At 32.9% G+C, this 12,783-nt stretch overlaps 1 protein-coding gene across 3 annotated transcripts; it reads right to left on the reverse strand.

Moving 5' to 3' along the window:
* Positions 1–5,032: 5,032 nt before the first annotated feature.
* On the reverse strand, positions 5,033–11,243 carry LOC111380854. 3 transcript variants are annotated; one of them, XM_023004514.1, is made up of 9 exons: positions 11,034–11,243; positions 10,672–10,950; positions 9,885–10,084; positions 9,611–9,758; positions 9,408–9,514; positions 9,091–9,291; positions 8,841–8,911; positions 7,191–7,330; positions 5,033–5,558 (listed from the first exon to the last, which is right to left on the reverse strand). In XM_023004514.1, the coding sequence occupies exons 1-9, from the start codon at positions 11,065–11,067 to the stop codon at positions 5,212–5,214; spliced, it is 1,527 nt and encodes a 508-aa protein (XP_022860282.1). In that variant the 5' UTR covers positions 11,068–11,243; the 3' UTR covers positions 5,033–5,211. The 3 variants fall into 3 exon arrangements, with proteins under 3 accessions (XP_022860282.1, XP_022860281.1, XP_022860283.1); XM_023004513.1 differs by having other exon boundaries at positions 9,408–9,758; XM_023004515.1 differs by lacking the exons at positions 10,672–10,950; positions 11,034–11,243 and adding an exon at positions 10,522–10,665 and having other exon boundaries at positions 9,408–9,758.
* Between the last annotated feature and the right edge of the window lie 1,540 nt (positions 11,244–12,783).

Raw genomic sequence — 12,783 nt, forward strand, 5'->3', positions numbered from 1 at the left:
ATTTATAAGCTAGTTATACTTTATTTATCAAGAAATACTTGCATACGAAAGAAAGGAATATAACCAAGCAAAGAAATCTTTGTAAACAAGAAATTGTTACTAATTGAAACATAGTCAAATGTGCAAACAAGATTTTCAATTTGTCCATGGCATGGAATGAAATTCTATCAATGCAATAGTTGAAGAAGAAAAATAGAATTAAATATGCAACCAAAAACTGAACAAAGCTACAAGATTAACCACTGTTGATAAGATAGACTATCATGCGATTGGAGTTAGATAATTTTAAAAATGTAAAAATAAAATTGAACAAAAAGTGCTTTGGGGATGCAAAAAAGGGTTGTAAATAATGGAATTATAAAATTTTGTGCTGTATGAACACAGATTAAATGCCTGGACAAGACATTATTGACTGAAAGTTGATTATTTTAAGAATTCCAATTAATTAACTTTGCTGCCTTCTTGTCTGTGATATCATTGTCTTCTTTCTTGCTTAAGTGGCCAACAAGAACACAGGACTCAAAATCAACCTACCCTGTGTTTAATTTTGAAGTTCTTTCGAAACAAATAAGTGGTAAACATAAACAAACAAACAAAAATGTCGTCTTATTGCAAAAAAAAAAAAAATGCTTCATATATATGTTCACTTGCTGGTTGCTACATGGATTTAATAATTAAAAATTATTTAATGAGAAAATAGAGGTGTCTAGGCATTTATATGACCAAGACCTCGTCGCCAGCTGGCTTCGAACAAACACTGTGACTAGCCCACAAAAGAATAAACGAGGATTTGTGAATGCATTTACGTATGAGTTGGTGATAGTACGGAATTGGGAAAATATTACACGTTTCTCGTTTAGACTTTAGAGGCACAAAAATCGTCTTCCCTGCTTTATTTTCTCTATACATAAAGAATGTTAGAATATGGTGATTTGATTTCTGTTTGGATCAGTTCCGAAAAGCTCGCAATGTGATATATGTGATGAAACTAAAATTATGAAAAAAAATTGGGGTATGTGATGGTAGTTGATGGATCCGGCCACGACGAGGTGCGAGAGCGAAACCCCCAATCGTATGGACTTATTTTATTTTTCTCAAGTGCGCAAGCGTGAATACACATATATTAGGGTTTCATTGAATTATTCTATGAAGCTGTCAAACCGCTCTTTTGATATAGTAAGTTTCTACTCTATCCATGATTTTCTCCATTTTAATTTTCACGTAAATTTTGTTATGTTCTTATTCTTATTTTTCTATTGCCTATTCTCGTTTTTACGTAACAAATCCATTATTATTTAATTTGTTTAAGCATTCTGGGTATTTTAATTAAGGGTTATTCATGTATTGTATTTTTATTTATGTGTACATGCTAGCAATTTCCATGCTTGCATCATCTTGCAGAAGTCGATTTTTCTGTTGTTTGATTTGTCAGCTTTCGTTACCCGGACTTTTGAATTTGCGATTTTGTTTGAATCTAGAAAGAATACGGAAATAGATTAAGATGCCACGTATATAACATTATAGACAAGAGATGAATATTTTAATTTGGAATTATTGCACATGATTCCATTTATTCAATCTTTTCCCAGCAAATTATATGTCAGATGAAATCTTGTTTCCTGTTTAAACTTTTCGAGACCACCAAGGAATATGTTATTAGCTTGATTCATTCTTACAACTTGGCGAGACTTGAAACTAATAATTTTATTGTAGTATAAATGCATAACCATGTATAAGATATTATGGTAATTAACCATTATATAAGAGATTCGAAACTCTCTTTTGATGTTGGAAAGTATATATAGATATAATTAACCATATAATCTTAGAGTTTGATCTTTGTCGTAGAAATAAAACTTACCCGATGACATTTTACGATCATGGTGAGCTAATACATGAAGATTGTACGTACTAATTTTCGAGGGTGTACGTTTGGAAAGTTATATATGCATGGAAGTTATCGAAGAAGATTTATGTTGTAGGAGACCCCTATTTATAAAGAAACTATAGGATAATTAGGTGGGACACATGTCGCTTATTGGGAAAGACGGGTGGCAATCATCTTTCGAATTTGGCAACGATGCCACTGACGAAGCCAACGTGATTTTTCATATCGTAAGTGCTTGGTGGCCCACGTAAACACTTCGATCAAGTGTAAAAGCTTGTTTGGAAAATATTTATAAATAACTTATATTTATAAATAGTTAAAAATGAGCGATAAATAAATAGATAGTACTTAGAGATCTCATGAAATAAAAATGATTTGATGAAACATAGGCTAAGACTTGCCCATGCTCGACCACAGGCTTGATTGAATATTGCTGAACCAATTTGGGACCGGCCGAGTTCCGAAGATCAATTTCTTGCGTCTTTCATCCGTGTCTTGGTATTGGCTATGTTACTTTATAAGATGCATTGGATCAATTTCAAATGATATAGATGATAAGATTTAAATTATAATCTTCATCTATTTCAATGTTGTATTGAAAAATATATCATTTTAATTTTGTATTTGATGGCTACTCCTACTATACTGTATCCATAAATATTATTCTATATCAAATGTGACATTAGTTTCAAGAACGCGCGCGACTTATAACTCAAGATATTGATTTCTTATTTATTCCATGACAAAAAAGGTTGGCTTGGGAAATAGGACCTTGCTACACATACAGAAAAAAGCTTACAGAACCGTGGGTAGGTGATTTTTTTGACATTTTTTTATTACACATGGGGTCCAAACATTGTCTCTATTCTGACAGACTTCTGTGAGATGAAATTATGTACATGTGGAATTTCCCTGGGAAATAATGGAGAAGCTAAACAAACTAGGGTTCTATCTCTTCAAGCCCACTATTCTTTGTCTCAAGATTAGCTATTAAATAGTCACTTCATAAATTGAAAGAGTTAATGTGACCATTAAAATCATTCTCCATCGTCAATCAAATTGTAGAAAAATATAAATACTTTGATGATTTTACTTCTAGCTTTGAATCCAATAAAAATTGAGGAAGAATCTGTATGCTAAGCCACAAGTTTCTATGATCTACAATTTTAATATATTTAATAATGCATATTTAAGTAAATGATAGAGAAAGAATTGTTTGAAATAGAATGAGATGGTGGGAAAGTTATCCATTCTACGACTGGTCAAAGGGAACATTGCACGTGTGTCCACCATTGAAAATGTATCCAGTTTTCTTTGATTATATTTTTTCTTTTCTTTTTTAATTTATTTAATATTTTTCTTATAAATATTCTCCAATTCTATTCGTTTTAATCCCATAAAAATCTTACTCTCAAACTATTATAAAAAAAAAAGGGGGTTGAACCCTAACCTTAAGGGTCTCCCACCACCCCTGCCCTGGAGTATCGTGAGGGAGGTAAATCGTAGGTTATGCCTCCAAGGGTACAGGGTGGAAGGCTGCTTGTACACTTGCGGAAGGCTGCTTGTACACTTGCACTTACCCAAGAGCTAAATCCATATTTCAGGATTCGAACCCTTGACACAGCAGCCTCAAGCAAAGCTGGATTTCTCCACCCTCCCCTTTTACCACTTGGAGATGTGCCCTGGGGGCTACTCTCAAACTATTATAGTTATGATATGTAATTGACTTAGATATGGGTAAATTATTTTCGTTTTTAATTCTATTCATTACTGTATAAGTCATACTAAACACGTCTTAGTTATAAATTACGCAGCTTCCAATTCCGAAAAGACATGAAAAGTGAAGAAAGCATCATCGCTCGAACATAATTATTTCTCTGAAATTCCCGGATGTGTTCACAAATTAAACTATAACATGTAGTTTGAACAGGAGGCAATTGTTCAAAGTCTAAGCCACAATTTAGGGAATAATGTGTGAAACTTAGAAATAAATCCAAAGGGACGGAGAACATGCATGTACAAGTCATCTCAAGAGAGGTAATCTCATAGGGAGGGGGACTCTTGATGTGGATGCTTCTGTTTTTTCCCCTGAAAAGACTGGTCTCGGGACTAATAGAGCTTTTGAATTTAAAGAATGAAAAGTCGACACCGATATCTCTTCTTTAATATTGTCTAATTTTATCACGGGATGCAAAAATCAAATCACGACACATCTTATCACCTATTTAAACATTCTTCACATAACTAACAGTTACAGTAAGTGCAGTTTTTCACCAAGGACATATGGTATACTTATTTATGAATTTCATTTTTTTAATTCGATAAATTGGTTAGACTCTTGAATAGTTTAAAGTTCTATCACATATTATTATGACATTACTGGCTAGCTCGACTTGATTTCTATTACACCCCCAAAATCCTTTATAGTCTTTAATTACGAAAATTAATATCTTAATGTAGGAGGATAAAAATTAGAGGATCAAATTGCATATTGGCCAATAGTTGAGGGACTACAAGTGCAATTTCCTAATCTAAATACATATACCATAAAAAGTGTGTGTGTGTGTGTGTGTGTGTGTGTGTATACTATAATTATGACTGATTTAATACCCGTGTTTTTTTTTTTATGCGTTTAGAATTCATAGATTTTAAATATGAATTATGATTTATGTAGCTCATTTATTAAAATTCTATCTCATTATTTATTATTTTTCCCCTTTTAAATAATTGAGATTCAATGAGTTGGGAGTTTAAAATGGGTCACTGTAAAAAAGAATTGATGATTATGATTTTCGAATCATGAAATAATATTGATTATTAAGTATTTGTTCTTACTTTTCATTAATGTAGATTCAAGAACAAATATCTTTTATAAAAATTTTATTTTACGATACATTTTAATGATTCGAAGGAAAATTTAGGGTCGTTATAACTTACACTTCAAAACCCTGTTCTCGAGTAGAATAATGTGACAAAATGTACCTTCCCACTCTTTTCTTGAATGTTACACATCATGGCCTTGTGATCTTTCACTAAAGTAGACAATAGTGGGCTCATCCATATCACTTCCACCAGTCACCACAATCAAAAGGAGAAAAAATATATATATATGACAGTAACACATACTGACACTTCTCAACAAATGCCATAAATTTTACATGAAAATTGTGCATTCCAAAACTAATTACAATGTAGTTGAGAAGATTAAAGGTTACAACAACAAATCAAACCTTATTCCTAATAAATTTGGGGTCGGCTGAAGATTAAAAACTAAATGGAACAAAATTTACAGTATTATAGATATACCAACATTTCAAATTTATTTAATTCAAATTTCTGTCATCAAAAGAAGTAGGCAAACCTTTAAGTACATCCCTCAGAGCATAAAGGTGACTATCACATTTGTGGTCTGAAATTATGTTGCTTGAAAGCGATATCCTCTGAAAATGTTCACCTGGTTGTCTCTTGCACAGTGTGAAATATTCCACACTTTTGTCGTGGCTTTTGGCAACAACGTCCCTCTTCAAATAATAGAGAGTTCCAGGTACATATAACTCAGCTACTTCACAAGCAGTTTTATCACGTTTTAAAATATCACAGCCTACGCCTGCTGGATTAGAAGTTTGAGGAATGCTTTGAACCACTTCAACTTCCCTCTTTGCGGGCAACTCTATATAATATTAAGGAAATTCAAGGTTAGAATTCTCAAGTTTATCAAGACTTCAATTAATAAATGAAGAAAAAAGAAATTTTAGCGACAATCGATAACTGACACTCAACTCTAGAAGACCAAACAAGAACTAGAAGTTCTAAAAATTACACATTTACTTTACTGAATATCGGTGTTGAACCTATTGATTTAAAAGTTTAAGCTCTTAGATAGGACCGCATGTATATCTTTTAAATCATGTGTTCAACAAACCGTCCGCATTCACAATCCATTAAAGGTGGCATTCAGACAAGAAACGAAGATCTTTGCATTATCTAATACCATGCTGAAGCACTTATCTAAAAGCTATAAAGGGTAAATAGTCAAGTAGTCGAACTAATGTTGAATTGGTAGTAAAAATTAAATAAATAAAACCAAAATTTTAATGGTGAACTTACTAGTTTTAAAGTAAACAAGCAGGTTATAAAGCTATTTTAACAAACTTAGAAGTTCGGTCTTTTAAAAGAGAAAACAACTTTGTGCGGATTGCACCAAGTAGCATAATATTTTACACAAAGAAACCGTGTATATATCAAAATTTGAGTACTGACCGATCAAAGACTTGAAGCATAAGCATTCTTGTGCAATGCTTCTAAATTGACTTTTGGTCTAATTTTAATAAAATCCTAGGTAATACATATGTAAAACCTACCTTTTGATAACTAAATATCAAACTTTTCAGTTGCACACAGATATGTGAACAAAGTTAAATCATGTTACAGAAATTCAACTCTGTTCAGCCCCATAATTTTGGGGTATATCACAACTCCTAACAGAGCAGAGCCCTTGGTTCACAAACGAAGGAGGCTAAGAAAGTAAGAAACTCTTAAAATCCTGTCCTCCGTTAACATAATTTATCAAGAAATATAGAATTATTTCTTTTTATGAATATAAGTTGGCCCACAGCCCACATCAATAAAACCCTTAATGCAGTTTTAAGGTATCAATGATCCTTGCCGATGATGTAGTAAACCCATTCGACATTGAAGTAACCTAAGAGAGGCTCGACGGGAGCGGAATCATGATCGTGTGGATCGACACAACTGAAGGGACAGATTTAGAGCGAGCGGTTGCTTCCTGGGGAAGGGAGAGAAGAACAGAGGTAACCATCAAACTATAGAACCTCACCTCAAACAAAGGCCCTCGGCCTTTTCTTTAGAGAAAAAAAAGAGTAAGGCAAGAAAGTCACTGATTGCACTAAGACTAAGTCCCCTGCTCATACATTAACAAGGGAAGTTGTCCTTCAAAGAAGCCAAGTCTACCCTATCAATTAACTCTTTCGTTATAAATGTGGTCAGTCCAATCACATCTAAAGTTCTATACAATCTATCATTTACTTTGGCCAGATAAAAGCAAAACATCAAGGAACAATAGAAGAGCAAAACAATACAAGTAATTTTATGTCAAAAAAAATAAATAAATAATAATAATAATAATAATAATAATAATAATAATAATTAATAAATAAATAAATAAATAATAATAAAAAAGGTAACTTGATCATCACTATAACAGGATATAATTCCAGCTCTGAAGTTGGATTTCAATTTTTATTATTTTTACGGAATCCAACCATCTGGAAACAGAACATACCAGAATGTTTCGTCTGCCCTCTGAATTTGGCATATTCAGCAAGTTTTCGAGCCACATCTTGTACAGATGACACAAACAGCCTAGCATTAGTGACTAGATCTACAATGCCTTTCCAATCTTCCCTTTCAAGAACACTTACCCTACCAAAAAAGAGAAGTTAAAAAAGAACAGAAAACCCTTCCATTATTAAACCAACAAAGGCAAGCTAGTCATCAAACACCAGATCCCGTCACACCCAAGAAAATAATATTAAAAACAAAAGGCACATTTTCGAGAAGAAAAATAAAATGACATAAAATTTGCTTTGAGAAAAGGATGGAAAAGAGAACCCCAACTGGTTTCCCCCTTCTTCAATAAATTATTCCTAATGCACTCAAAGAAAGAGAAGAAAAACAGGATAGCCTTTTTTCCATTTGTTGGAAGGCTAGTAAGAATCACTTTTAACTCCTTATGCATTGAAATTTTACATAGTAGATAAAACAGAGTTGTCTAAAATGCCTCATTCAGTCCACTCAATGCCTTATTCCGTGACATGTTGTTTTACTTAATGAGAGAAAAGGTTTTAAATTGCAAGTCAAAATTATGGTGATTAAATTGAAATTTAGAGGTTTTATGTTATGTAGAACAAGATAGAACTCATACAATGCCACACTAATAATAGTAGAAAAAAGAATAATAATGGAGTTTCTATGGAGAATTTAATGGCTTCAACTAGTGATTGCTTTAGGCATTTAGGTTCAATTATTAAGAACGACTAACTGAAAAGGACGTATTCATAGGATTACAGTACGTTGGATGATATCAAAAGTGCTATTGGGATTTTGTATGATAAGAAGATCCGTGTGCGGTTAAAATAGAATCCTGCACTATAGTTATTAGAAACTGCTGTTTTTTGCAGTATTGAGCATTCAGCTGTTAAAGAACGACATGTGCCGAACTAAGTGTTACAAAGATGAGGATGCTAAGATGCACGTGCAGTTATAGTAGAAACAATAGGATATTAAGGAAAACTACAGGAATGATAACTTTAGTGGTAGGAATACGGCTTACGTAAATGGAAAGAAGTTCGCCTCCATAAAAATGATACGACCTCAGTAGAGGAAATTATTAGAGAGAGGGAGGCCAAAACTACCATTGTGTGTTGTGGTTGCTAAAGATCTGGTTACGTAAAATATTTTTGGTGTAGAAATAAACCAAATAGAGTGACGAAGAAGGTTAATGTAGCCGACTCTCATTTATTTTGAACCACTTAGTTTATCGTCATTGTTGTAGTAGTAGCAACAATTCAAAAAAATGAGGGAGAGCGAATTTTGAAAACGTACAGGGCGTACCCTGAAAACTAGAACAGCCTGCTGATCCAAAAATAGTCTAGCAGATATAATTGCTAGAAGTTGCAAATGCATTGGAAAAAAGTTTCTTTACGCTTTTCACCTGGTAGGATCAGCAACAACCACAAAAATTTTGCTTTTCGAAAAAAAGGGACAGAATCTGCTTGTACATTTTACTGAACAAAATGAGAAAATAACATAAAACCTTTAGTAATTGGTTGTAAGAAGTTTTTTATACAGATACTACCCACTTCAAGAATTTTGAAATGGTGTCAGTTTAGTTAAAGATCACGAAAAGCTTCCAAATATGGTGGTTTCTTACCAATCAGTTTGAAGAATTTCATTCCTCAATCTTATTAATGAAGCAACGCTTAATCTTGGGATTATATCATCCTGCATACATATAGACAAGTAAATAAATCTTGAAACTGTGACATTCTCCATCAAAGATGAGAAAAAGAAATATCCTAAGTAAAAGCTATAAGGTGTTACCAGAGATGGACTGACTGAGATTTTATAGAATTGTATACAAACGAAAAATTTGTGAGTCAACTGTTAAATCACAGACTGACCTGCATCACCACTGTTGTTACATAATCAGAGCAACTTTCAGCAAGTTCTTTGGAGACACAAGGAGGGGTGGCATATCCAACTGCGGAAATTATATCAGGGCTGAATCCAAGCTCCTTATATGACTTTTTACGGAGCATCATTGCAAGCAAAGAAGCAGTTGCACCTCCCAGTGAATGACCCACAAGCCTTAATCTAAATCCCTGTTGATTAATTAGTCTCGCTACAAATCGATATGAAACTCCCTAATACATAACTCGACAAGCCAGAGATAAGGCTGAAGAAATAGAAAGTAGAGAAAACATATAATCACCATTACCTTATGTTTCTCTAGGCACTTCCTTATGGTTTCTATCTCATGAGTTAGAAACCAACGAGCAGCCTCGGCTGTACCAAAGTGCATTGAATAACCTTCAAAAGTCACTTCTTCATGGCTTGAAGAAACAATGTCAGTGATAACATCATATACCGTGTGAGTTCCACGAATACCAAGAATCACAAGTTTTTTCCGCATATCAATACCTATATAATATCCAGGCCTCAAGACACTAGAGTTCTTAATAAACTTCAAAACATTACTTTCTCGGAGCATGCTATTCCTTGCAAGACCAGCAGCATTATCTCTATAACACCCCTTTGCTAGTTCTAAGTGGTAGATGAGATCATGAACCTGGATCATAAAACCCTCACTTCATAAGAATTCTAGCTCACAATAAAATGTCTGGATCATGAGCAATCAAAACAATTAACTCCTAAGATATTTTTACAGAAGGGGGAAAAAAGAATTGATAATTACAATTGATTCTGAGGAGATTATTTCACCCTTCAGATCCTCAACTGGACTTGTGGATGCTTGCCGAAGATATATGAGATATAAGCCTATAGTAAGATCACTGATACTCCAATCCTGAAGTCCAAGTCTACTCCTTTGTATACTAGCAAAAATCTCAGCAATAGATCTATTTGTAGGTGGCAATTTATCTCCGATTCCATTACCTGAATAACAAATAATTTACATAAAAATCTCATTTTATCTGTGGACAAATAAATGCATGATTACTGCAACCATTGAAGGACGAATCCAAACAGATTTAAATTTGAAATATTTCCTGTACAGTTGAACCCTAAAAGGATAACAACAAAGCAGTTACCTCAAACCCTTTATATTTTTCCTTTTCCATATTTTCACTTTCCCCAAGATTTTCCTTGTAAGGAGAACATAGATATCAAAAGTCGAGTTCTTTGTAATTTTCCCATTCTAAATTGAATAAAAATCGCCAAGAAAACATATCCACAGTCCAAATCATTTTGTTCTGAAAGCATGGAAATAGTCATTTTACCTAATCTATTCAGACATGGAACATAAAAATCAACCAGGAAATTATGAAAAAAGAAACCCACATGACAGAAAAGGTAAAGATTTAAATTACTACCGAATTGAATACCAATCCTCAGCTTCATAATCAAAATTGCACACACCCAAGCGTTGCCTAGAAAAGTTTATGCCATACTAAACATATCCTAAAATTCCACCAAAAATGAATATTTGCTGCAAATATAATTGCTGTGCTAAACACTTTGACCTGTTGGGAGAGCCCATTTGTAAAACTGTAAAGCAGGTTCAAGAGCTTTAGCTAGCCAAGCAATTTCCGGCGTCCATCTATTATTATTGCTCAAATTATCCTCTGGTAAACTGTATTTGCTTATACGGGAATCACTTTTTCCCAATTTATCATAATCCTTTTGTTTAAATTCATTTCCTTCTTCTCTATTTTCTGCTTTGGACCACTGGTAACGATTTAAAATGCCACCAACGAGCTTACGGTACGATTCCTCCTTTTTTAACACACCGATACTAAAATCTGAAAACAAAAAACGAGGGCGTAATGAAGTCAAAAAATGATTTTCGAAAGAATAAAATCAAATTATATGTACATAACCATACCGTTCAAAAAGCGCTTGATGGATTTATTAGCCATTGAACCGTCTGCAAATTGAAGAAATTAAAATCGATACGAAACAATATTGTGTTTACGTGAGCGCGCGCGGGTGAGAGATGTTAAGAATGGCGAAGCGTAGCGGCGGTGGTATTTTACGGGAGAACTGAGCACCGCGAGAAGCGGCTTCTCGAACAGTCAGTTTGGTTTTTTGGACCCTTGATTAGCGAAAGAAGTGCTAAAATCGTAATTAAACAATCTAATTCCAGTTTGCTAAAAATTATATTTTTAATAAATTTTGATAAAATTTGTGATTGAAATATTAATGAAAATTTATGAAAATTTGAAAATAAATAAATAAATTTGTGAAAATAGGTCAAAAAGGAGTTTAGAAATTTTATTAGTACAGAGACATAATTAATTTTAATGATAAGTTCGATATTTAATTAGCACACATCAACGACACATGCGTGGTTATCTTTTATCAGATTGACTTAATTATTGACCTGGACAAGATATGGTGTCAATGAATTATTGGATCAATTGATTTAGCGAAGAGGTCATCGTTAAATATTCAATTTAATATGCTTAAATTACTCTTAGAAGATCGTTTCTCTCTAATTATATTACTCTAGCAAATAATGTATCATAATGGAAAGAACTTTCTTTGTCTACTAGGAGATTTGCTCAAATTCTGTCCAATTTGATTATGATAATATATTAGTGTACGTCTAGTCTCAAGTTTAGGGGTGACAAATTGATCGAGTGACACGTGTTCTGGGCTTGACTCGTCTCGACTCAACCTATGAACGCTCAGGCTTAATTTGAAACGAGTTGTAAGTTGAATTGATCTCACTCTTCTTCTATGAGTTGAGTTTGATTGACTTTTGTAGGCACGAGCTCACGGCCTGACTTATAGGTTGGAGAATTTAATCTTGTATTAGATGATTTATAGAGAAGGCCTTCGAAGAGTTCCTCGGAGGAGGTTGATCCTACAAATGTACTCTATCTAGTAATCATTGAATATCTATGAGCTTTCCTCTTCCACCTTTAAAGAAAAAATAATAATATTGAAGCTCTACACTTTTTTGCTGTCTATAGTTTGTATGTAATTAGATTCTGGACTGGCTTAATTTGGAAGGTGAGTAGATACAAAAATCACCCCTCAGCTGTCCAAAATTGTAAAAGACAGATTGAGTTGTGGATTCATCTTTAATCCAAGGGAAGAATTTCCTGTACTTCATTTTCTAAAGTTTCTTCTGCTTATAGTCAAATTTAAGAGTAGTTTGTGTCCCATAGGTAGAATTTGTTTACATAAAAAAAAAATGTAATAATAATTTTAATGAAGATATATGATTTAATAGTTCAACTTATGCTTCGACAAACTTACTTACTAGTCAGCTTTATTTTAGCTCTTTAAAATAATAAAGATTTTATGATAACATTTTTCTTATTTTTATTTTGGAAAAAAGTGAATTTTTGGAAGAAATTTTATGTTTGTATTAATTTATTGTTTTAAGCTTGTTTGCATTAATTATGTTATATTGTAATGTTTATGTTTTGGAGGTTTTAATTTTTGTGTTATTTGAGATTTTAGATCGATATATTTATTTTTTCACATGTTTGAAAGTTGTTATTTTACATCATTAAAAGCGTGGTTTGAAATCAAATCGAACATAAAAAATGTTTTGATTTGATAAAAAAAATCGTTTTAAATAATTTACTTTGAAAATAATTAAAAAACTACGTAAACTCGAA

This window comes from Olea europaea, unplaced genomic scaffold, assembly GCF_002742605.1.
Source record: "Olea europaea var. sylvestris unplaced genomic scaffold, O_europaea_v1 scaffold2217, whole genome shotgun sequence".
NCBI classification, from domain to species: Eukaryota; Viridiplantae; Streptophyta; class Magnoliopsida; order Lamiales; family Oleaceae; genus Olea; species Olea europaea.